Source organism: Bufo gargarizans, chromosome 1, assembly GCF_014858855.1.
Source record: "Bufo gargarizans isolate SCDJY-AF-19 chromosome 1, ASM1485885v1, whole genome shotgun sequence".
In the NCBI taxonomy this organism is placed as follows: domain Eukaryota; kingdom Metazoa; phylum Chordata; class Amphibia; order Anura; family Bufonidae; genus Bufo; species Bufo gargarizans.
This window is the reverse complement of record NC_058080.1, coordinates 400,393,987-400,421,371: the sequence shown is the minus strand read 5'-3', so window position 1 is coordinate 400,421,371 and position 27,385 is coordinate 400,393,987. Positions and strand designations below refer to the sequence as shown.

Genomic DNA, 27,385 nt, shown 5'->3' with positions numbered 1-27,385 from the left:
TTTAGGCTAATTCTTTCTGCCAACCATGTATTGTGTCTATAAAATAAATGTTGCTTTATCCATCCCATTAACACTGCATAATAAAGGATATCACAACTGTATAATACAAAAATCTAAAATCAAACACAGATATTATATTCATTATATCTCTCCTGGAAACTGCAAAAACCAACAACATAAACATGTCCTGGGGGGTTTTCTACACGTATGTACAATACATACCACAGTGGCAGACCACGCTATTGGGTCATTGGAGAGATAGGGCCCAGACCTGGTTGGTCCTGTGCCCCTTGCTACTAGGTCTGAAGAACATGTGCAGGATGCCCTCCTCCACAGCACCCACATTCACAAGGAGGGAAAACTTGCCCCAAAGGTCATACAGACAGGAATCTGCTTGTCTGGATTCTAAGTTTGAATATTATTTCTCAGACCTCAAACCTAAAGGGGTATTTCAGATTTACTAAGTAAATATTATTCAATGGGTATCTAACTTCCCAATTTCCTTCCTGTATCAAGTTCTCATGGATCACCCCCTAAACAAGCCTCCTTTCAGCTGCATCTGCCTGAAGATGGGTGACAATCCACCCTGAAACATTGCTTGAGTGCTGTGACTATTGTACATTCAGTAATCAAAATACCACAAATTGCATCAAAATCCTTTGAGTGCTGTCTATGTTTCTCCACTAGAGGGCTCCTATGAGATATGTATGAATAGATCAGTGAGCTGTGAGTGTTGGACAGATTTATGTCCACAGGAAAGCATCTGTTGTATGTTAGCACAAATAGATCTTAATAGTCATTAGGAATTAACAGAAAGTATATTGGAAGGTGGTATAACTTCATTACACAAAGAATAACCTATATTCGCTGAAACAGATGTACAGAACTTTTTACAAACTCTTTTAAGTTCCTTAAAAACTATGGTCATTGTGCAATAATTGAACTGTTACTTTTTTTGCTAAATGCAAAATTAAGCAACTTTATAAATAAAATGTATTCATTAAAGGGGTTGTCCAGCCTTTTCTATGCGATGTCCTATTCTCAGGGATGGTTAATGTGTAGTTTCAGCGCTGAATTCTGGCGTCTGAGCTACATCTAAATAGCTGATCAGTGGTGGTGTGGAATGTTGCACCCCCCACGGATCAGCTAATGATGGCCTATCTTGAGGACAGGCTGGACAGCCTTTTTAAATATTTCCTAACATTTTACTTTAGCAGAGCCAGTGTCCTTCACCTACCCGGTTGTACTTCTGAATCTGACATAAATCCCCCAGAAACCAGCTCCTGGCAGCTGAATCTGCCCCTCTATTCTCTCAGTGCTAAAGATAGCAGCAGGGAGGAGGAGGAGGTTGAACAGAGAAGATCAGTGCAGAGATGGGCCGCTCACACAGGCTGGAAAGCAAACGCAAGAATCACATAGGCTGTGTAATATAAACCGCATGTATCACTGGGAAAAGTCTGAAACTAGGAGCAGGTTGTAAGCTGAATATCGGGGGATCACAAAATGAATGAAGATTGCAGCCTAAAACTTAGTGCAACTTTTTTTTTTATCATGGTATCCACTAACATGTAAAAATAATTTTTTACATGTCAAGGGTGTCCATAGCTTTTAAAAGTGAACACTTTCTACAAAGATCTGTTAATAAAACAGCGGGTGATATCATAGGTCTTACATGTACACTACAATGTGGGAAGACCACCTCTAGCTATGTATCATCACTATTAATCATTACCCTGATAGCAGAAAAACTCACCCTCAAGCAGCTGGTTGTTTGGTTTTATTCATAGATACATGAAAAGAATATTATAGCTTATGAAATGTGCCTGTAACCATTCCGTAGTATTTCAATAAAACACATTTATCACAAATCACATCCTCAATTTCATCCGGTCAAGTGGGAAAGCTTTACAAAGAGTTTGAAAAAATAAAATAAAATACTTAGTGAAATGTGTTCTTTAAATTAATAACTTGCTGTGTAACTCAATGAAAAGCTTTGCTCAAGAAGTGGCGCTGTCACTAATTATCCAATGAAAATGTGCAACTGCATGTGTTAGGGCAGATACACTAGTGTGTGTGTATATATATATATATATATATAGAGAGAGAGAGAGGGAGAGAATAGATAAATAGATAGATAGATATGAGATAGATAAATAGATAGATAATGTGAAGGGGCCAGGGTGATGATGTGCGTCTTTGCGTAAAGCTATAGTCATTAAAAAAAACAAAAAACCCTTTCCTCCCTGAGAGCCACAAATGTGAACATGCCCACAGTTTGTGATAAATGTTGTGCTTTTATTATGAACCTCCCAATGTTGCACTTTAGTATTTTCCTGTGGGGGCTGTTGTCCACCCATATATCTACAGGGTAACTTGGCCATCTTCATGGAATAATTTGATTATTTAGCAGAAATATATATCTTAATATGGTTCAAGGTTATTTTTCTTTCATTTCGCCGTCTTCTCATAGCCATGTACTGCAGGAAGCCACAGACCAATAATACAGTGCGACTGAGCTGAACAGTTTAATAATGGTTGGTTGTACCCTGTAGGTACATGACTTTGCAGAGTAGACCCACAAATGAGGTGCTCCTTCATTAGGGCAGTGGTGCTCCCAACATGCTATGGTAAGAGGAGGGTATATGATGCCAAAAAGTAATTCAAAGCTGCATTTATGAAGAAAGCAATTGCATGGCATTTTTGGCTTGGCATGTCATCCTAGCTGAGCCCACATGCGTGGGGTCACCTTTCTTTCCTTGTCTTCAGAGTCCAACCTTTACATGGCTGCCAGTGCCCATCAGTTCAAGCATGTCTATTAGTCTGTCTCATAAATGCGGTCTTCATTGTCTCTATATGGATTGCAGAGGCTGCTTATTTCTCAATAAATATATGGTTAAATGATTCATTTTTTGGTTTGTATATTTTCCATGAAAGTGTTCTTATTCATCCTCGTCACGGTTGGCATATATCCCTGCTTCCCAACGTAGTGCCAGTGCGCTCTTCCTGCGACCCACTCTTACTGCCTCAAGGACCTGGGATGAGAAGAATCAGTTATTTTGTGGTTCTGTACTACTTCATCAGGGGATGGCTATTTACTGAAAACGGTACATTTTACTCTTCACAAAAGACATTCACTTACATTTCCAATCAACGGTTATTCATAAAGTGAGAACTGAGCAATATATACCTATAACTGCATAGGAGACCAGTGAAATTATTACCATAAACCATGTCCTAACCCTGCAATAATGATGTTAACATTTCTGATAAAACCTGACAAAATATACAGGGTTAATAAATGGACCCTGTCATCAGTACAGGACCTTTTATTTTAGGACTTTATCCAGATACCTTAACAACATGGCACCTACTACACAGACGCTGAAAGATCACGTCACATACAGTGATGGTCAGTACGCAGTGTTCGCCAGCAGTGATGGCCAGTTCGCCGCGTTTGCCCGCGAACACATGCGATCTGCCATCTTAACTCACAAGTCCGGCGATGCACAGGTAAGTCCTTACCTGTGCCTGTGTGCGAGCCGGTCTGAAATGAAATGCGGTCTCCGGGTGCAGGCAGTTCCGGGGACAGCCCGATGAAGGCCCCTGGAGGCTGTTCTCGGAACTGCCTGCTCCCGGTGACCGCATTTCATTTCAGACCGGCTCGCACACAGGCACAGGTAAGGACTTACCTGTGCATCGCCGGACTTGTGAGTTAAGATGGCAGATCGCATGTGTTCGCGGGCGAACTGGCCATCACTGTTCGCCAGCGAACACATGCGGGCTGCCATCTTTAGTCAGGTAGACTCACCCGTCCGGCGAAGGACAGGTAAGCCCTTACCTGTGCCGGGAGCTGGTCTGAAATCAAATGCAGTCTGCATTTGATTTCAGACCGGCTCCCGGCACAGGCACAGGTAAGGGCTTACCTGTGCATCGCCGGACGGGTGAGTCTACCTGACTAAAGATGGCAGCCCGCATGTGTTCGTTGGCGAACACTGCGAACTGACCATCACTGGTCACATATAACTGCACATGAAGACCTCTGTTTCTAATTACTTACTGCTCGCACCTTGGTTCCTAGGAATATAGAGCCGGTGAAATTGCACCTGCTAGTTCAGATTTGTCACACCATTGCATACATATGCTAATCTAAAGAGAACATGTACAGGTGAAGTGTTGCCTTTAAGGGTACAGCGCCATGTAATGGTGGCTGCATATGGCTGAAATGCCACGGCTATATTCGGTGGGCACAGATCCCATACTAATAGTTAATGGATCCATTATATTTCTCATTATGCCATAGTTTTAACTGCAAAACAGCATGCACATTAACAAGATTTTTAAAACGCAAGCCTTCGTACTATTTGAAAAGCCAGTCCATTGTGGCTTTCACCCACATACCGCAGTCACTATGTGGAATCATACTCTAACCCTGGGTTCACACCTGAGCGTTTTACAGCGCGTTCAAACGCGCTGTAAAACGCTCAAGACATGAAATCCAATGCTTCCCTATGGGAATGGTTCACACCTGGGCGTTTTACAGCGCGTACGAACGCGCTGTAAAACGCCCGACGCTCAAACAAGTGCTTGAGCTTCTTTGGGGCGTTTTGACGCGCGTTTGTGGCCATAGGACACTGCAGTCAATGACACAAACGCGCGTTCACTATTACAAAAACGCGCGTCAGAAACGCGCGTTTGACGCGCGTTTGGGAAACGCTCAGGTGTGAACCCAGGGTTAGGGCACGGCCACATGGCTTGGTCTATGCATTCAGTTTTGGAAGCCAAAATCAGGAGTGGATCATAAAAGGAGAGAAAGTATAAGGTCTGTTTCACACGGTAAGGGCTCATTCAGACAGCCGTATGCTGTCCGCAAAAAAGCAGATCAGTTTTTTCGCAGGTTAGATGCAGACCTATTCATGAATGAGCCCTAAGTATTTTGCATCAGTATTTGTAAGACAAAACCAGAAGTGGAACCTACAGAGAAAGAGGCCTAAATGACTTTTCCTCTTTTTTGAATTCACGCCTGTGTTTGGCTTCCAAAACTGCATCAGGGTAGTTGACAGTGTGGCTGTATCCCTTAGGGTACATGCACACGTTCAGGATTCATGTGCGGAGAATCCGCACTGAAATCCGCAGGTGTTCACAGGCAAATCCGTGCGGTCAATCCGCATTAATTGGTGCGGATTTGCATGCGGATTTGCATGCGGATTTGCATGCGGATTTTTCCAACATCTCTCTAGAACAAAAATACACCCTTTTTTAACATCATTTCCTGTGACATCATTTGAGAATCGGATTTGAGAATTAGGCCTCATGCACACGACCGTTGTGTGCATCCGTGGCCGTTGTGCCGTTTTCCGTTTTTTTTCACGGACCCATTGACTTTCAATGGGTCCGTGGAAAAATCGGAAAATGCACCGTTTGGCAGCCGCATCCGTGAGCCGTGTTTCCTGGCCGTGAAAAAAATATGACCTGTCCTATTTTTTTCACGGCCAACGGTTCACGGGCCCATTCAAGTCAATGGGTCCGTGAAAGAACACGGATGCACACAAGATTGGCATCCGTGTCCGTGATCCGTGGCCGTAGGTTTTAGTTTCATACAGACGGATCCGAAGATCCGTCTGCATAAAAGCTTTTTCAGAGCTGAGTTTTCACTTCGTGAAAACTCAGATCCGACAGTATATTCTAACACAGAGGCGTTCCCATGGTGATGGGACGCTTCTAGTTAGAATACAATACAAACTGTGTACAAGACTGCCCCCTGCTGCCTGGCAGCACCCGATCTCTTACAGGGGGATATGATAGTACAATTAACCCCATCATATCCCCCTGTAAGAGATCAGGGCTGCCAGGCAGCAGGGGGCAGACCCCCCCCTCCCCAGTTTGAATATCATTGTGCGGCCCCCCCCTCCCCTGTTGTTAATTCGTTGGTGGCCAGTGTGCGCACCCCCCTCCCTCCCTCCCTCTATTGTTTTAATACATTGGGGCCAGTGTGCGCGCGCCCCCCCCAACCCCCCCTCCCTCCCTCTATTGTTTTAATACATTGGGGCCAGTGTGCGCGCGCCCCCCCAACCCCCCCTCCCTCCCTCTATTGTTTTAATACATTGGGGCCAGTGTGCGCACCCCCCCCCCTCCCCAGCCCCCCCCCCCCCCCCCCCCCATCATCGGTGGCAGCGGAGTAGAAGATTTTCATACTTACCTGGCTGCTGGCTGCTGCGATGTCTGCGTCCGGCCGGGAGCTCCTCCTACTGGTAAGTGACAGGTCTGTGCGGCGCATTGCTGTCACTTACCAGTAGGAGGAGCTCCCGGCCGGACGCAGACATCGCAGCAGCCAGCAGCCAGGTAAGTATGAAAATCTTCTACTCCGCTGCCACCGATGATGATTACAATGGGGGGAGGGAGGGGGGGGGGGGTTGGGGGGGTGCGCACACTGGCCCCAATGTATTAAAACAATAGAGGGAGGGAGGGGGGGTTGGGGGGCGCGCGCACACTGGCCCCAATGTATTAAAACAATAGAGGGAGGGAGGGAGGGGGGTGCGCACACTGGCCACCAACGAGTTAACAACAGGGGAGGGGGGGCCCACTGGCCACCAATGAGTTAAAAACAGGGGGGGGGGGTTAGAATATACTGTCGGAAATGAGTTTCACGATGTAGCTCATATCCGACAGTATATTCTAACATAGAGGCGTTCCCATGGTGATGGGGACGCTACAAGTTAAAATATACCATCGGATTGGAGAAAACTCCAATCCGATGGTATAACAGAACTCCAGACTTTACATTGAAAGTCAATGGGGACGGATCCGTTTGAAATGGCACCATATTGTGTCAACATCAAACGGATCCGTCCCCATTGACTTGCATTGTAATTCAGGACGGATCCGTTTGGCTCAGCACGGCCAGGCGGACACCAAAATGAAATTTTTTTCATGTCCGTGGATCCTCCAAAAATCAAGGAAGACCCACGGACGGAAAAACGGTCACGGATCACGGACCCACGGACCCCGTTTTTGCGGGCCGTGAAAAAAAACTGTCGTGTGCATGAGGCCTTAATGTACGTTGAAATCGTGATGCGATTAATTTAACACGAAATAATCGCATGGCGATTTCAACTTAAGCACTGTTATGTTCCATATTCGTTAATTCTAGCCTACTATGGAATATAGCAGTGCTAAGTAGAAATCGCCATGCGATTATTTCGTGTTATATTAATCGCGATTTCAACGTTTCAAATCCGACAGTACATTATAGTATATGGAGACGTTCCCATGGTGATGGGGACGCTCCATTAGTACTGCTATATTCCATATTCGGCGAATATGGAATATAGCAGTACTAAGTTGAAATCGCCATGCGATTATTTTGTGTTAAATTAATCGCATCGCGATTTCAACGTACAGTAATTCTCAAATCCGACAGTACATTCTAGTATATGGAGACGTATATTGCGTCTCCATATACTATATGTAGTATATTGCTTCCTTCTCTTGCTGCAATGAACAGACACAAAATGGTGGCTGATTCCCCTTCCTATTACATACATGCGGATTTTGATGCGGATCCGCATCAAAATCCGCACTGTGTGCGTGTACCATCCGGATTTTAGCCTCTCCATTGAAGTGAATGGAGAAAATCCGCAAGATATCCGGACAGGAAAAAAAAAATTAATTGACATGTCGCGGATTTTAAAATCCGCACGCAGGTCAAAATCCGCGCGCGGAAAAATCCGCATCGTGTGCATTGAGAATTTCAAATTCTCATAGAATACAATGGACATGACCTACGGTGCGGATTTACCGCACGCAAATCCGCGCGGAAAATCCGCACGCAATCCTGATCGTGTGCAGGGGGCCTTAGGGTCCATTCACACGTCCGTAAAAGGGTCCACACCCGTTCCGCAATTTTGCGGAACGGGTGTGGACCCATTCATTCTCTATGGGCACGGATGTGAAGCGGAGAGCACACTATGTGCTCTCTGCTTCCGCATTTGTGAAGTGCGGCCCCGAACTTCCGGTCCGCAGCTCCGCAAAAGATAGAACATGTCCTATTCTTGTCTGCAGCTGCGGACAAGAATAGGCATTTCTATAGCGGGTGCCGGGAGGGTGTGTTGCGGATCCGCAACACACCACGGACGTGTGAATGAGTCCACATAGAGCGTAATTCCTGCAGATTTTTGTATGGCAAATCCGCACCGTTTTACAGAACCAGCAGTGTGGATGACATTTTAAGAAATTAAAAAAATATGCAGGGTAAATTGACCTGCGGAGCAGATGTTAGATCTGCAGCATGCGGATTTCATATTTTGCAATGTATAGAGTGAAATCCATGACAAATCTGCAAATAAACCACTGCAGATTTTGCAGTGTAAATTATTGATAAATAATAATATTATTGATAAATTTGCATGATAAGCAATTTAGGGAGTGATTTTGTCGGTGGAGTAGGAGCTTGTGCCAAATTTATGACGCATTCGCACCGTATTTAGGGTGGTTTGTGCCATGCCTGATGGCTTGCATTTACTAACGTGACCATGCTTTGTGAGCAGAGTTTTAGCCAAATTCAGCCAAATGTATGGTTATCACTGAGACTTTTTGCAAGAAATCTCAAAAAAGTCACAAATGTACTCCAGCACCCTGGTGGCCTAAAAACTAATGGAGCCGTTGTTATAAAGACTAGACTTTAGGGATCATGCACACAAACGTATTTTCTTTCCGTATCGTTTTGTTATTTTTTTTCGTGGACCGTATGCGAAACCATTCATTTCAATGGGTCCGCAAAAAAAACTGGAGTTACTGCACATTCCATTTCCATATGTTCGTTCCACAAAAAAATAGAACATGTCCTATTATTGTCTGCATTACGGTCAAGGATAGGGGCCAGCTGTTCTGTTCCACAAGATACGGGATGCACACAGACGTCATCTGTTTTATTTGCAGATCCATTTTTTGTGGACTGCAAAATACATGCAGTCGTGTGCATGAGCCCTTAGACTCAAATATTGATTATTTCCAGTATGCGACAAATTTAAAATAATAAAGTGCAATGTTTTGTAAACCTGTCAGGCAGACACTATATAAAAACAGAACAATATTGATATATTAGCAACTCAGTGGGACATTTTCAAATCAGGTACGTCAGGTTTTGGTGTAAAAATGTTGCACAACATGCGAATTGCAACATTTTTGTGACATGTTGGACATCGACAGCGTATTGGACTGCAGAGAAGCCAGAGGAGCAGGGGTTAATTGTATGGAGCAGCTATGGAGAGTGGTATAACCCGACAGGGGTGTATGGCATTCAAGTTAAATAAAGTTTATAGTAGGTGTACTCACTAATTATCCCCCCCCCCCCCCCGTTATCTGATTGGCTGTAAGGGTGGTCTGGCTGGAGGTTATGAAAGGGGCAGCAGGATCCCGCCCTGCCACCTGTGCAGCTTCCCCCCCCCCCCCCCCCCCCTCCCTGTTACTGTTTTCGTTTTGTTTATCAATGTCATATCTTTGCAGATTATTCATAACAGAAGTCACAGCTGAGGTTGGTGAAATAAATGGAGATGAGAAGAAAGCGGGCTTGCCCACGGAGGGATTCCGTGGGGCATACTGCTTCTTATGACTCCCAGTTTGGTATAAGTTTGAATTTAAAAAAAAGAAAGTTGGTGTTGGAAAAATAAAAGCTGTGACCGACTCTCACCCAACATAGAAGGTGTTGCGTGTTTTTTTATATTAGCTGCGATATGATGGGTTGGTGGAGGCAGGTTCAGCTTTCTCGGCAGTCAATGCGCCGCAGCCTCGTATCACTGAGGAATAAAGAGGCTGCTGCACACACACTCCCTCCATCCTCGCCAGGAGGAGCCAGAACACACCTGGAAGTGCGCATTTCCAGGGTTTTGCACCTCCAGATGCTGTGGTCATGTTTGACCACATCAGCTGAGGGCTTAAAAGTCATTAGGCCCAGGTGTCTGCTATTTATAACTGCAGGCCCCTGGCGGCTATGGCGTCCAGGGTTAAAGGGAAGCTGTCACCTGGATAATCGCTATTGAAGTAAAGCCATAGCCTAATAGCACTTAGTACCTTATTTCTAGATGTGTCTTTGTTCCAGCAAAATATGTTTTTTATCCTCTGAAAATCCAGTTTATTTGGTATGCAAATGAGCCAGTAAGGTGCCCAGAGGGGCGTCACTCTTGCAGGAAGGAACCCAGGCACGCCTCCTGCCACAATGTGTCCACCCACCCCTCCTACATCACATTTAAGCCATAACTCTGCCCCCCTTTTCTCTGCTCTCAGCACGAGGGTGGGCTTGGGCACGAGCAGGAGGAGTGCCTGGGCTCCTTCTTGCAAGAGTGACGCCCCTCTGGGCACCTTACTGGTTCATCGACATACCAAATAAACTGGATAGAAGATAGAAAACATCTATTGCTGAAACAAAGGCACATCTGGAAATAAGGTACTAAGTGCTATTAGGCTAAGGCCTCATGCACACGAACGTATTTTCATTCCGTGTCAGTTCTTTTTTTCCTGCGGGCCGTATACGGAACCATTCACTTCAATGGGTCCGCAAAAAACGGAAGGTACTCCGTATGCATTCCGTTTCCATATGTCCGTATTTCCGTTCCGCAAAAAAATAGAAAATGTCCTATTGTCCGCATTACGGACAAGGATAGGACTGTTCTATAACGGGCCAGCCATGCAAAATACATACGGTCGTGTGCATGAGGCCTTAGACTTTCTAGTCGAAGGGGTAATGTATCAATATGCCTTTTTCTTTGCCTTTCTTGGAGCGTCTGCTTGGATTCAAGTTTTTTTTTGTGTTAAAATGTACAAAATCTTGAATTCCATTTGTTAAATTATTTTCATGAAATACCTCTGTACTCGTCTAGGGCAGCTTTCACACAGTCAGTGTTTGATCAGTGATTTCCATCAGTGATTGTGAGCTAAAACCAGGTGTGAAGCCTCCACAGACATAGGTGCTCATGCAATTTGCGGTCCCCAATGCACGGGCAACATCTGTGCGGCAGCTGGGACGGATCGAGACCCATTCAACTTGAATGAGTCCGTGATCCGTCCGCACCGCAAAAAAAAAAAAAAGAACATGTTCTATTTTTTTGCTGTGCGAGGCACGGCCAGAAACACCACGAAGCACTCCGTCATGCTTCCGTGGGGTTATGATCCGTGCTTCCGTTCCGCATCTCCGTCATTGCAGACCCATTCATTTGTGTGCATGAGGCCATGAGGTATAAGGTAAAGATCTGTACCTGTTCTATGTTTTTGACCCACACCTGGTTTTGTCTCACAATAACTGATGAAAATCATTGATCAAACACTGAACAAATACTGTGAAAGAGTCCTAAAACCTAGTCATATTTATTACAAAACTTCTGTCTGCTTTTACTTCACTAGGGGACTGATGTACACTTGAAACTTTTTTTGCATTTAAAAAACAAAAGTCCTAATGATAAATGTAGGTAAAAGCTACGTATAAGCCGTTGGAGAGGGGAGGAGTTAACCTCCCTTGCTTCAAGGGCTATTTTTTAGCTGCACAGTTTTGTTTTTTCCGGGAGTGGAATGATAGTCCACTCTGTAAGTATTTAGTGAATAGATCTCCAAATAATAATTTTTTTACGTTATTGGAGTCTGATCAATTGACCAACTCCGATAAGGAATTTAAATCCGCAAGGAATCTTTTTATGAAGGCATAGTACTCTATTAGACTTTGGTGTGGAGTGAAGGGTTCAATGGGATGTACTCCTTTGTGGTATTGTAATCCTTTGTGGTATAATACGCACTTGCAAACTTTAGTTGAATTAGGCAGAGATCCATATTGGCAAAAAGGTAATATTTTGTACGTGACACAGGTAGTAGGTAATGGAGATATTGTTCCATTCACGGTATTATCGCAAAGAGAAAACTCACAGAAACTATTATGGTTTCGGTATTTACAGTTAAGATCGGCACTTTTAAGTATAAAAAAATAAAATAGACTTGGCAAAATGAATGTTCAACGATTTACTTGGATGACCAGGAGAAGGTACTTTAGGATTTAAAATTGGTTTCACACAATTTTTATCACGTTGTGGTGCAGTTTAATATTCTACATAGACTTTACGTTACACCTTTTTGGCTTAAGAGATGTGATATTAGGAGCGACTCCAATTGCCCTAGGTGTGATGTTCCTGATGCATATGTTCTGGTTCTGTTTAGAGCTGAAACAATACTGGGGGGCTATTCATAATTACATAGAGGGGAAAACTGAATGTGCGGATTCCTTTTACTGCCGAATGTTGGGTGTTGGGTGATCTTGCCAAGGTGGGTTGTCAGCAATATAAAAAAAATCTTTTGTTTAAGATAATGTTTCTGGCAAGACTCCTAATAGCACGTTCTTGGTTTGCGCGAGATGCTCCCAGTATGAATACATGGCTAAATTTGGTAAATACTAATAAGAGATATGAATATATTTTGTATAAGCAAAGAAATATTGAGATAAAATGGCTTAGACTCTGGAGAGATTGGAATCCCTAAAGCTTCCTCAGTTTTTTCCATCCTTCTCCATCTCTCCTCGGTCTGGTTATGGAGGGGTGGTGGTGGAGGGAGAACGCATCATAGGAGGGGAGATGGAGGGACGGGGGTATTTTGGTTGAAAAAAGATGTTAATATTTATATGTTTTTATAAAACTGATTGTTGAAATTGGAACTTTAATAAAGAAAGTAAAAAAAAAAAAATTATAATAATAAATGTAGCTAAAAATGTAGCTCAGCATAAAACCATCTGGCCGCCTCTTGAACATGACCATATCCATTTTGTGGTCCACAGACAGAGGATCTGAAAAATATGAATGTAGTCTGTGTGCCATCCGCATTTTTTTAAATTTGATTTCAATGGGTCCTTGGGCTGCATTCTGCCGATATATTCTATCCTTTTGTGGAACGGACATATGGATGCCGAAAGCACATGGATAATCTTCATCTGTATTTACCGTTCCGCAAAAACATAGAACATGTACTATACTTGGCTGCAAAATGTGGACCATGGTCCCATTGAGGTCAATGGGTACGCGAATAATGTGGGGGCAGGCAAACTGGGCGACTGCCCAGGGCCCCCATTGTCTAAGGGGCCCCGTGCTTCAGTGCTGCTGTTCAGCTGAATGTCCGAGGAAGCAAACGGGTGGACAGCACTTTACAATGCAGTGTAAGGTGTCCTCCTTCAAATATTAGAGAAATCAGTGCTGACAGGACCTGCGATAATGTCAGATGCAGGAGGTGGAGCTCAGCAGAGAAGAGGGGATGAAGGACCTGCAATGACCTCACCATCATGTGACCAGAACAGGAGGCGGAGCTCAGCAGTGCAGTAATGTAATGAAGAAAAAGACAGGCATGCATATGAAGAAGTATGGATTCAATGTAAGTGCCAGGGAAATGCTGGGAGTTGTAGTCCTCTCTTCTTATACCTCCTGTTATGAAATATCACAGTACATTAGAAGTGGAGGTATGAGGAAAGAACTATAACTCCCAGCATGTCCAGCTTGTTATGTAATATCAGAGTACATTACAAGAGGAGGTAAAAGAGGAGAGGACTACAACTTTCAGCATGTTCAGGCCATTATTATATAATATCAGGGTACATTACAACATCCTGGATATGCTGGGAGTTGTATACCTCCTCTTACAATGTACTCTGATATTACATAATAACTGCTTGGGCATGCTGGGAGTTGTAGTCTTCTCTTATACCTCCCCCAGTAATGTGCTCTGATATTAAATAATAATGGCTTAGACATACTGGGAGTTATAGTCCTCTCCTGTTATACCTTCTGCAGTAATGTGCTCTGAATTAGGACTAGGACGTTGGATAGGGGAGGCTAGTCATCCTCCTAGGGTGCCACTTCACTACCCATAAGGGGGGGCGCACTCATAGCCGTCCAACTTCACAAGCCTCAGGCCACTAGGCCTCAAGCCTGTGATGCGTTAGAACAGAGCAAGAAGCCACAATGACATCACTGCAACCTCCTGCTCTATCTCCCATTCTGACGTCATCACGTGGACCCGGAGCAGGAGTGGTGATGTCATTGGGACCGCTTGCATCAGGACGCAACAACACAAGCCACAGATAAAACCGTGGTCTGCATCGCAGACAGCGGCGGGGGGACGGGAGGGAGGCTTTTTTTTTATTTTTATACTAAATGTCCACACTGCTGGGGGCACCAGGAAAGGGGGAAGGAGATCATTATATATACCTGGCACTACTGGGGAGGAATGAAGAAGCATAAGTCTACTTTCACACTCACGTTTTGGCTTTCTGTTTGTGAGATCCGTTCAGGGCTCTCACAACCGGTCTAAAACGAATCAGTTTATATTCTAATGCATTCTGAATGGAAAAGGATCCGCTGAGAATGCATCAGCTTGCATCAGTTCAGTCTCGATTCCGCTCTGGAGGCGGACACCAAAATGCTGTTTGCAGCGTTTTGGTGTCTGTCTGATGAAACTGAGCACATTCTAGCATAATAGTAAACGGATCCGTCCTGCATTGACTTTCAATGGTGTTCATGATGGATCCGTCTTGGCTATGTTAAAGATAATACAAACGGATCCGTTCTGAACGGATGCAGACGGTTGTATTATCTGAACGGATGCGTCCATGACGGATCCGCACAAAACGTGAGTGTGAAAGTAGCCTACACTGGCACTACGGTGGAACATATATATATATTGGCACTATGGGGGGAAGCATTATATATTGGAACTAGTGGGCGACACTACAGGGGGACATTAGAGCCACAGGGAGCATTATGGTTATATTATTACTACTAGAGTACTGTAGGGGCGTTATTATTATTTGACGCAATATGGAGGGCATTAGTACTAATGGGGGCTATCCTTCTTGGGGAGTATTATCACTATTGGGGGCATCATTACTAATGAGGGCAGTCTGGGTGTATAGTATAGTGTTTGTGGACATGGGGGGGGGGGGGGGGGAGAACAATAGGCACAGTATTGGGGGTAGCTTCAAGAGGTTCTCTGGGTTTTTTCATATTGATGACCTATCCTTAGGATAGGTCATCAATATTAGGTCGGCGGGGATCTGACTCCCAGCACTCCCGACGATCAGCCGGGCGCTGTGCGCATGTGCCGTCTCCCTTCTCTCTTCCTGCTCTGCTGCTGTAGGTCTATGGGACAGCAGCAGTGAACAGCACGCGCCGTCTCCTCAAACAGCTGATCGGCGGGGGTTTTGATGTCGGACTTTGTTTTTAGCACATTATTACAAGATGTGGGCCCCCTCTTGATTTTGCCCAGGGCCACATTTTGTCTAAAACCGGCCCTGCGGACGGTATCTGTATTTTGCAGATTCACCTTTTGCGTACTGCAAAATACATACTGTCGTGTGCATGAGGCCTAAATGTAAACTGCTGGCCATGGCACAAACCACTCTAAAAATGCCTTCTCCAGTGGCCCAGCACACTTAAAAACATTACCTCCTAATTTTATGCTACCTATTAAACTGGCTTAGTGTATGCTACATTTTTGCACCAAAATTTTGGTGCAGTTTTGGCACATCTTAAGCTATGCCCCCTTTTCCGATAAGCTGTGTCCCATTGTTGCAATAGGCAGAAAAAGAACAAGAACATAAAGATATGATGGCTTCACAAACCACAAAATATCTGGTAATAATGTGGTGCAGGATTACCTTTAAACAGCTTATCCTGGTCTGCACCAATGTTTAATATACAGTAAGTGTGCGTGTATGTGTATATGCTGCATATATATATATAAAATAGTTGCCAACTGACCCAAATTTACAGGAACTGTCTCTGATTTTCAAAGACAGTCCCGCCAAATGTGGGCTTCCCCAGGCCAAAAATGGACAGGGCTAACGATAACAGCACCCTCGATTGGGCGTTACCATGTAGAATTTGGCCGTTCTCAGGGGAAGGCTCCCTATTTAACCAACCAAAACATTGGTATGATATATATATATATATATATATAGATAGAGAGAGAGAGGCTGTAGAAGAGTTTTCACTGTAAGTACGTACAGACCATATACAGACAAATCACAAACATAATGACAAAGAAACCATGCAGTGAAGAATATCCATGCAACCATGGGAATACAGTCAGATCACAGGTACCTCAGTAGTCACTCTGTAAGACAGTAATTTACAGGTGTACTGGTGAGAGAGAAGGAAAAGAAGAGAATTAGTACACTAGACACTGACAGACATGAGACACAGTAAAAGCAGCATGTGGATGGTATTTCAGATGTATGGCAGCAGGGTCCTACAGAACATTGTAGGATAACGTCTCTCTCTATTGTGTTTGGTAAGTGTTCTACTGTATCAAAGAGCATGAAGTGTCTACTCAAAAGAGTACAGCCACCCACAGAATCTCTGCTATAACTCATGGTGTTTAAAATCCTTGCCAAGGCATCATGGCAGCCGAATGCTTCCCAGAACATGAAGTACGGTATGCTTCTGAGAACGTGAACTGTTGTGGACTCTTCGAACAGCTAATCGGAAGGAGTGCCGGGAGTTGGGCCCCGACTCCTCTTATAATGATGACCTATCCTGAGAATAGGCCATCAATATTGTACTCCTAGAAAACCACTGTAATGGAATGCTATGTTAAACCAGATGAATAAAAATGAAGACATTTGTATTAGAGATGAGCGAATCAATTCTACCTATTTGTAATTCGTCCGGAATTTCCTAACAAAATTTGGATTCTATCGAACACAAATTTATTGTGATTTGTTTGGGGCGAATCAAATATGCTCCAATCGCCCTGAAAATTGGTATACAGCATTCTATGGGAGAGAGAGAGAGAGGCTAGTATGGGTTTCTAGGCAATATATATGCTGTTGGGGGGGGGGGGGGCTCTTTCTCATTAGGGAGAGCACCCAGTATGTGTGGGGAGTATTGTAGGCCAGGCAACTCTCCACTTGATTTCTGGGAAATATATTCAAGTTAGCTGTCAAATAAGCTAAGCCTATTTAATGCCAACAGAAGTACTATGTGCTAATTTTTATATATTTTTAGAGAAACCCAGCATTGACCGTCTTACAATACTCCTCATGTGTACTCTGTGCTCTCCATAAGGCCTCATGCACACGGACGTTTTTTTTTGCGGTCCGCAAAAACGGTTTCCGTTGTTCCGTGATCCGTGTCCGTTTTTTCTTCCGTGGGTCTTCCTTGATTTTTGGAGGATCCACGGACATGGAAAATGAAAAAAAAATCTAAGTCAAGTTTGCCTTTGAAATGATAGAAAAAAACGGACACGGATCATGGACACGGATCACGGACGCGGATGACAATCTTGTGTGCAGCCGTGATTTTTCACGGACCCATTGACTTGAATGGGTCCGTGAACCGTTGTCCGTGAAAAAAATAGGACAGGTCATATTTTTTTCACGGACTGGAAACAGATCACGGACGCGGATGCCAAACGGAGCATTTTCCGATTTTTCCACGGACCCATTGAAAGTCAAAGGGTCCGCGGAAAAAAACTGAAAACGGAACAACGGCCGCGGATGCACACAACGGTCGTGTGCATGAGGCCTTAGGAGAAATAGTACCCCAACCAAGGTCTCTCAGGCAACCAAGCAAATTTCCATAGCTCAATTCTGTTAAAGGGTAGTTACCCAGAAAGAGCTAGGTTCCTGGTATGAGACACTCTGTTTCCCTTTTCTTTTGGAAAGAAGACTAGCTTGCATGTCCTTTTTCCAGAGAAGCATTATGTGGGGATAGATAAAAAAAATTATAAAAAAACACTGATTGAACAGTTTGAGGCTACCAACACAAACTTAGGGGATCAAACAGTTTGAGGCTACCAACACAAACTTAGGGGATCAAAAAATAAGGGAAAATTGACCTAGGAAGCACAAGAAGGTGTGTATAAATATACATACTAGAGATGAGCAAATCGATTTTATCGATTTGGAATTCATCCAGAATTTTTTTTTCTTTTCAAAACGCAGCTTCTAATGGACCCAATTTTTTTTACAATCCATTTAGAGCAATATAAGAGAGAGAGAGAGCTGCACAGGAAAAACACATGTAATTCACCCAAACAGCTGATCAGTGGGGGAGCGGGGTGTCAGCCCCCCATCGATCATCTAGGCCATGAATTAACTATACAATCTGTGTGTATATTGACATTTTACTGAGAACCAGGAAGGTTCACTTTTTAATACAGAAAAGGAGTGAAATGTAGGAAGATGAGGCTCCAGCAATGAAGAAAAAAAATGTTTAGGCAGAATAGTTAAAGCAGGGTCTGGGCCTCTACTTTAATTTTCCTGAAAGTAATATTAGCATGCACAACACATCAGCATCAGGTTAATGAATGGGGCAGTAAGCAAAAGACAAGCTCTGGGACTCTATGGAGAAGCAGTGGACTGCAAAAAAGTAGAAACACTGATAATAGTGGAGGGGTGGAATTAACAGTGACCCGAGGCTCGAGCCCATGAAATTAAAATGACAAGGCCTATAATAACCAATATAACCATAAGGGGATTATAACTACCAATGGGGTTGCTGTGGAGAGGGTGAGTAGCACCAAGTTTTTGGGAGTGTATGTTTCTGAGGATTTGTCCTGGGTTAACAATACAATGGCATTAGCAAACAAGACCCATTAAACGTCCCACCTCCAATTATGTGTACGGTTTACAGAGGTGCTACTGAAAAGATTCTTAGTGGCAATATAGTGTGGTATAGTGCCCGTACTGTGTCTTGTCATAATACTCTACAGCATATTGTAAAAGCAGCTACGAAGATTGTTGGTACCCCTTTGCCCTCTCTTTAGGAGATATATAACTCGCAGGGCCATTGGCATGGCCAGGTGCCCTACTGATCCGCTATATGACTTTTTTAGTATGTCTCCATCAGGGAGAAGATTAAGGAGTCTTTGAGCTAGAACTAGCATTAAGAGATAGTTCTGTTCACCAGACTGTTAAAAATGCTAAACTCATTAAAGGGGTATGCCTATCACATACAATAGGGGCATATCGCTAGGATATGCCCCCATTGTCTGATAGGTGCGAGTCCCAGAGGGACCCACACCTACAAAGAGAATGGAGCGGGGAGAGCTGTGGCTGGAGGAGCCCAGGTTTTCCAGGGACCGTCCACCACCTAGTGCTGCTCCCATACAAGTGAATGGGAGCGCACTGCGCACACGCGGCCCCTGCTCCCATTAATTTCTATGGGGCAGACAGAAATAGCCGAGCCAGCACTTGGCTATTTTCGGCTGACCCATTAAAATGAATGGGGGGCAGCTGCGCATGCGCAGTGTGCCCTCCATTAATTTCCCAGCTCCCTTCTCGTTGTAGGTGCAGGTCCCAGAAGTGGGACCCACAACTATCAGACAATGGAGGCATATCTTAGCGATATGCCCCCATTGTATGTGATGACAAAACCCCTTTAAGTGCTTTGCCATCTTTTAACTAATTTCGAATCTGTATTCTTTTATATCTTTATATAGGATTTTTTTTTTTATTGGATTGCATTATTATATTGCATATGGATTGCATATGTTGTGTTCTTGTCAAGTGTATGGGTTACATCATGGGTTGAGAGAGATATGAAATTTCGATCCTCTGTACGTCTTGTACATACTGCAGTATTGACAATAAGGGATCATGCACACAACCGCATGTATTTTGACATCTGTGTGCATTCCGTATTTTGCAGAATGGAACAGGTGGCCTCTACTATCCTCATCCGTAATGTGGACAATAATAGGACATGTTCTATTTTTTGCAGAACGGAAATACGGACATACGGAAACGGAATGCACACGGAGTAACTTCCGTTTTTTTTTGCAGGACTCATTGAAATGAATGGTTCCGCATACGTTCCACAAAAAAAAATGGAACGGACACGTAAAGAGAATACGTCTGTGTGCATAAGCCCTAAAGCAGACTTTGACTTGATAATACACTTGAACTGGGTTAATACTATAAATTTTGACGTAGTACTTGCAATTTTTATTCAATCCCTAAGCTTTAACTTTAAGGCTGGTTTCACACGGGCGTTGCGTAAAAAGATGCGGGTGCGTTGCGGGAACATGCGCGATTTTTCTGCGCGAGTGCAAAACATTTTAATGCGTTTTACACGCGCGTGAGAAAAATCGGCATGTTTGGTACCCAAACAGGGTTTGGGTTAGGTGTTATGTAGATTGTATTATTTTCCCTTATAACATGGTTATAAGGGAAAATAATAGCATTCTTAATACAGAATGCATAGTACAATAGGGCTGGAGGGGTTAAAAAAAAAAATATTAAATTATTTACTCACCTTAATCCACTTGTTTGTGCAGCCCGGCTTCTCTTCTGTCTTCTTTGAGGAATAGGACCTTTGATGTCACTGCACTCATCACATGGTCCATCACATGATCTTTTACCATGGTGATGTATCATGTGACGGACCATGTGATGAGCGTAGTGACGTCACCACAGGTCCTTTTCCTGTGCACAGCAAAGATATAGACAGAAGAGAAGCCGGGCTGCGCGAACAAGTGGATTAAGGTGAGTTAAAAAATGTATATATTTTTTTTAACCCCTCCAGCCCTATTGTACTATGCATTCTGTATTAAGAATGATATTATTTTCCCTTATAACCATGGTATAAGGGAAAATAATAATGATCAGGTCTCCATCTCGATCGTCTCCTAGCAACCGTGCGTGAAAATCGCACCGTATCAACACTTGCTTGCGGATGCTTGAGATTTTCACGCAGCCCCATTCACTTCTAAGGGGCCTGCGTTACGTGAAAAACGCAGAATATAGAACATGCTGTGATTTTCACGCAACGCACAAGGGATGCGTGAAAATCACCGCTCATCTGCACAGCCCCATTGAAGTGAATGGGTCCGGATTCAGTGCGGGTGCAATGCGTTCACCTCACGCATTGCACCCGCGCGGAAATCTCGCCCGTGTGAACTCAGCCTAATGGGTTCTGATTAATGGACTACCGGTTCTCTCTTACAATGTCACTCCACCCCTGCAGAAGATGAAGGATGAAATACTGTAGTAAATGAATGCCTACAGGTCTATGGGTTACTGCGTTATTTGGTTGATTTCTTTTTCAGGTTGATGTAAGATTATGCAAACATTAGTATGTGTTACGTAGATCTGCAGAAAAGTTACACGAAAGCATGAAGAAAAGGAAAACTTACACTAGAATCATCCACTCGGTCACGTCTCTTACTTTTATGGCTCTCATAATCGTCCATGAGTGTTTGCATGAGAGTTTTAGGACGTTGGGATCCTGTGGCATCTTCGAGCTGTGGATCACTTTGTTCAGGGAAGCTTTCTACTTTCAGCGAAGGTGACGATTTGACTTTCTCTATTTTACCTGGAAAGATGAAAGCAACAACAGTATTAACAGCAGTGTCACATAGCAGTGTCAGATAGGAAGATATTCTCGCTTATACATAGTGCACACTACTTTGTATGAAACCTCTAATCCCAGGAGGTCAAATTGTTGGTTTTCATCTTATGGTAGACCCCAACTCTCCTGCCTCTTGGCTACTAATTATGCATGGTCCAATTCCCGAGCTCCTAGAACAGCCAAAGAGGTAAACCAGCACTGGTTAAATTCTTGATGATTCTTTATTTGATATTACAGCATTGCACAAACAGGAAAACACGGCACCCCAACTGTAGAGGTGTTTCGGACAAGTTCCATGTCCTTAGTCATTACATGTCCTTACTTGTCCGAGTGGGGTGCCGTGTTTTCCTGTTTGTGCAATGCTGTAATATCAAATAAAGAATCATCAAGAATTGTAATCAGTGCTGGTTTGGCTGTTTTCTAACCTTGTAAACCCTTTTAATCATCATCACAAATGAAAACACAAGTAACCTATAATGTTTTTCACTTTTATTGGCTATATGGACAGTGATCTCCTTAATCTAAAGCGAGGAAATAGTGATGAGCGAATCGATTTGTCTCTCTGGATCAGGCATTGGCAGAAACTACTTGAATGCCGTCCGGCCCCATACACTATAATGGAGACTGGTGGAAATCTGTCCGCAACCTGGCAAATATACCAAGAATCGGCAGACTACTGCTGCAGCAATCATGTAGTTTCCGGCAATGCCAGATCCAGAGAGACCTAGCATTCTATTCCCTGATGGTTCTCACCAACGCTAGTGTGAAACTAACCTTATCAACGACAGTCCTATATCTGCAAGGGGTGAAGAAGGTCCCCCTGTTTCTTGACTTACAGGACTTGACATCTCCCCTGGCGAATTTCTGGATAGTAAATTGCCCCTTTGAGAATATGACTAACTGTGCACGCTTTCCCACCCACTTTTCAAAACTGGAGTGAGTAGTGTAAAGAGTGCAAAATGTGTCAACATTTTTGACAACATAAGTCCAAAAAGTCTCAGAGCCCTATTTTGAGACTTTCTGATACCACAGCTTTGGCGTACAGAGCCTGATAATCCTCCCCCATGTGCTTAAATGACAGAACTTTTTTCTTGCACAAAATACTAAATGACCACAAGGTGTCACCCAACTAACATACAAAAAAACTATGCTTATACCCGCTACACAAGGCTGCACATGTCCGGGTCCTAGGACTGCAAAACTTCACAACTCTCATGGGGCTGCAATAAACTTTGAAGGGGTACGGAAGCTGCAGACCTGCTGACTGCTGCTTCCCCTAGCAATGTCAGCTTTTCAATTTAAAGGACCACTTTAAGGAACAGATATCAGTAACTCGCAGCTACCTGGCATTACTGTACTCACTATGAATGGAGACGTACAGGATGCCTCACCCCTTAGGCCCTTTTCACACGGGCGACTATTCCGTGCGGGTGCGATGCGTGAGTTGAACGCATTGCACCTGCACTGAATCCAGACCTATTCATTTCTATGGGGCTGTGCACACGAGCGGTGATTTTCACGCATTACTTGTGCGTTGAGTGAAAATCGCAGCATGCTCTATATTGTCCGATTTTTCACGCGACGCAGACCCCATAGAAGTGAATGGGGTGCGTGAAAATCGCATAGCATCCGCAAGCAAGTACGGATGCGGTGCGATTTTCACGCACGGTTGCTAGGAGATGATCGGGATGGAGACCCGATCATTATTATTTTCCCCATATAACATGGTTATAAGGGAAAATAGCATTCTGAATACAGAATGCAAAGTAAAATAGCGCTGGAGGGGTTAAAAAAAATAAAAAATGATTTAACTCACCTTAGTCCACTTGATCGCGGCCCGGCAGGACCTTTGATTACAGGACCTTTGATGACGTCACTCCGGTCATCACATGGTACGTCACATGATCTTTTACCATGGTGACGTACCATGTGATGACCGGAGTGACGTCATCAAAGGTCCTTTACCTGTATTTAATGCTCATCACAGGTCCTATTCAACAAAGGAGAGATGCCGGGCCGCGATCAAGTGGACTAAGGTGAGTTAAAAATTTTTGTATTTTTTTTAACCCTTCCAGCGCTAGTTTACTATGCATTCTGTATTCAGAATGCTATTATTTTCCCTTATAACCATGTTATAAGGAAAAATAATACAATCTACAGAGCACTGATCCCAAACCCGAACTTCTGTGAAGAAGTTCAGGTTTGGGTACCAAACATGCCGATTTTTCTCACGCGAGTGCAAAACGCATGACAATGTTTTGCACTCGCGCAGAAAAATCGCGCATTTTCCTGCAACGCACACGCCTCTTATCCGTGCCAAAAATATGACGCCCGTGTGAAAGAGGCCTTAATAGTCCTATGAAGCTATAAGCACATTACTATCTCCAGTACTCCAGTCTAGCAGGTGAATCTCTCTTTGGGACCTAACACAGGGTGGGGCCCTAGTTCATCACCCTTTGCAAACATGGCACAGTACACTGATTGCAATACATACAGACAACATGCAGCATCTCAACCAGCCTATGCATCTGTATAAAAAACTGGGTGGATTAAAGGGATTTTTTTTGGGCACAGATATTAATGAGCTATCCTGAGGATATCAATATCAGATTGGCCAGAGTCCTGCACCCTGCACCACACTGATCCGCTGTTTCAGGCAGCATACAGTGAATGAAGCTGGATGTAGAAGGTTCTGTCCACTGTGTAGTTGTCATGCCGGGGTACTGCCTTCTGTCCTAGTATCCAGCACTGGTGGCTGTCCAAAACAGCTAGTTGATGGGGGTGCTGGGTGTCAAACCACCACAGATCTGATACTGATGACCTATCCTGACTGGGGCTGGTACTGGGAAGCCTGAGTTTATTAAGTATCAGGTGGCTTAGGCTACTTTCACACTGGCTTTTCTGGGTCCGCTTGCGAGATCCGTTTCAGAACTCTCACAAGCGGCCCAAAACGGATCAGTTCAGCCCCAATGCATTCTGAATGGATAATGATCCGTTCAGAATGCATCAGTTTGGCTGCGTTTGGTCTCCGTTGCGTTTTTTAGACGGTCACTAAAACACAGCTTGCAGCGTTTTGGTGACCGTCTGACGATGCGGAGCCAAACGGATCCGTCCTGACTTACAATGTAAGTCAATGGGGACGGATACATTTTTTACTGACACAATATGGTGCAATTGAAAACGGATCCGTCCCCCACTGACTTTCAATGTAAGTCAAGACGGATCCATTTTGACTTAGACTTTTTTTTTTATAAATAGTGAAAACGGATCCGTTATGAACGGATACAAGCGTTTGCATTATCGGTGCAGATCCGTCTGTGCAGATACAAGACGGATCCGCACCGAACGCAGGTGTGAAATTAGCCTTAGGCCTCTTTCACACGGGCGTCATGTTTTTTGCCCGGATAAGAGGCGGGTGCGTTGCGGGAAAATGCGCGATTTTTCCGCGCGAGTGCAAAACATTGTAATGCGTTTTGCACCCGCATGAGAAAAATTGCGCATGTTTGGTACCCAAACCCGAACTTCTTCACAGAAGTTCGGGCTTGGGATTGATGTTCTGAAGATTGTATTATTTTCCCTTTTAACATGGTTATAAGGGAAGATAATAGCATTCTGAATACAGAATGCTTAGTATAATAGTGCTGGAAGGGTTAAAATAAATAAAAAAGTTAACTCACCTTATCCTCTTGATCGCATAGTTCCCGGTCGGTCTCTTCTTTAGCTGTGGGCTAAAGGACCTGTGGTGATGTCAGATCACATGCTCCATCACCATGGTGATGGACCATGTGATTGGAGCATGTGATCTGACATCACCACAGGTCATTTAGCCCACAGCTAAAGAAGAGACCGGGAACTACGCGATCAAGAGGAAGAGGTGAGTTAACTTTTTTATTTATTTTTTAACCCTTCCAGCACTATTATACTATGTATTCTGTAGTCAGAATGCTATTATTTTCCCTTATAACCATGTTATAAGGGAAAATAATACAGTGAATAGACTGTCACCTAGAACCCATGCGTGAAAATCGCACCGCATCCGCACTTGCTTGCGGATGCATGCGATTTTCACGCAACCCCATTCATTTCTATGGGGCCTGCGTTACGTGAAAAACGCACAAAGAGGAGCATGCTGCGATTTTCACGCAACGCACAAGTGATGCGTGAAAATCACCGCTCGTGTGCACAGCCCCATAGAAATGAATGGGTCAGGATTCAGTGCGGGTGCAATGCGTTCAACTCACGCATCGCACCCGCACGGAAAACTCGCCCGTGTGAAAGGGGCCTTAGAGAACCCTTAGACATAGAAGCGGTCCAGCCATTATTTTCTTTGACTAGTTACCTGCCTTCTCGATGTCACAGGAAAAGCCTCCATCATCAGTCATCGCTCCTGCCAATGTGTGACAATGTGTTCCTGGCTTACATACCTAAGAGGGTCTTATGGCTGTATTACACATCCTGATTTAACAGGTGATTGTTGGAAAGGAAGCATTCCTTCCCGGCAATCACCCACTCACTAGTGAAGGAGACTGATGCTCTTACATACAGCGATCTCCTCCTCAGTATAGGGAGGAGCCATCGTTATACCATCGCTTTTCCCATACTAAATTATTGTTTGCCGACAGCAGATTGTTATGATCATTTTTTTTAACCTGTCAAAAGATTTGGATTGCCCAATAAACGAGCATTTGCTCGTTCATCGGCAATCGACGGCAGTATTAGACTGCCAAATGGTCGCTAACGAGCATTACTACGAACGCTCGTTAGCAATCATCTGCCAAAAAATCTGCAGGTGTAATACAGGCTTTAGTCCAAGGCAAGAGCAAGTCAGCAGAATACTGACTACCACTGAAAAACAATGTATGTAGGAATATGTAAAGGACGTATAACGGACAAGGATAGTACTGTTCTATCAGGGGCCAGCTGTTCTGTTCCGCAAAATATTGAAAAAGCCATACGGTCATGTGCAAGAGACCTTACTCTGTATAAGGCCTCATGCACACGACCGTTGTGTGCATCTGTTCAGTCATTTTTCACAGTTTAACGGAGGTCCCATTAATTTCTATGGAGCTGTGAAAAAAAAACTGATAGTCCTCTGTTTTTTCTCCGCTTCTGTGATCCGTGATTCCAGTCCGTCAAAAAATTCTTGTCAGTGGAAAACGGAGGACGGACCCATTCAAGTCAATGGGTCCGTCAAAAAAAACGGATGCACAACTGGTATGTCATCCGTGTCCGCGTCCATGTCCGTTTTTTTCTACAAGACCTTGGTGCAATAAAATTACACTTTTCATTAACCTTCCTTTTTTTTCCCCTGTCAGACAAAAAAAAGGAAGACACAAGGAAACACAACTGAAGCAAAATCGGACACGGACGACTGAAGCCAAATCACTGACAGTGAAAAAGCACTGTCGTGTGCATGAGGCCTAAAGCACATGTTGGACTGACAGTACATATTCTCCGGGATATAGGGTCTTACCCTTCACAAATAGCAAGGTTTTCCAAATGCTTCTTGTAAAATGATTAACCATTCATGGGAAAGCCTATCATTATTTATTGCGGACAGGGTATCCCTTGCAATTGTGAAGTTGCCAGTATTAATGAACAATAATCCCAGATTAAGCGCTCTCAGAGAGAACATACTTGGCACTAGAAGACTGGCTTCACATTTTGTTGATGACTGTATTTCCCCCTTCATATTAGTTCAATGTGAGCTTATCCACTAGAGCTTTGTAGAAAAGCCTCTATTGAGGGGAGATTTAGCTGACAATACTTATGTACATAAAGTGCATTTGTTTTGTGCACCCTTTCCCAGTGAGCTAATTGGTTTGAAATTTCCAACAGATGGCAGGGACCCAGTAAGAGAATGACATAATATGCAGGACATTCAGCCCTTTCATGGGAAACATCAGCTTATAATATAGTAAATGTATGTTTACATTATGAATGCCTATGACTCACCTTAAAGGAGTTGTCCGACATTGCAGCCGAGAACCCCTATACTTTAGACTTGTGCCCTTGAA

At 43.9% G+C, this 27,385-nt stretch overlaps 1 protein-coding gene across 4 annotated transcripts in view; it reads right to left on the bottom strand.

Annotated features, from left to right (window-relative positions):
- Window positions 1-1,755: 1,755 nt before the first annotated feature.
- LOC122921126 (A-kinase anchor protein 2-like) overlaps window positions 1,756-27,385 on the bottom strand; it is a 78,874-nt gene continuing 53,244 nt past the window's right edge. For 2 of the 4 annotated variants that reach the window (XM_044271114.1, XM_044271140.1), the window contains exons 3-5: window positions 21,154-21,332; window positions 16,116-16,154; window positions 1,756-3,032 (exon numbers count right to left, since the gene is read on the bottom strand). In XM_044271114.1, the coding sequence (XP_044127049.1) occupies window positions 2,940-3,032; window positions 16,116-16,154; window positions 21,154-21,332 (311 nt within the window). In that variant the 3' untranslated portion in view covers window positions 1,756-2,939. The remainder of the gene's footprint in view (window positions 3,033-16,115; window positions 16,155-21,153; window positions 21,333-27,385) is intronic. The other 2 variants (XM_044271133.1, XM_044271125.1) reach the window with 2 other exon arrangements.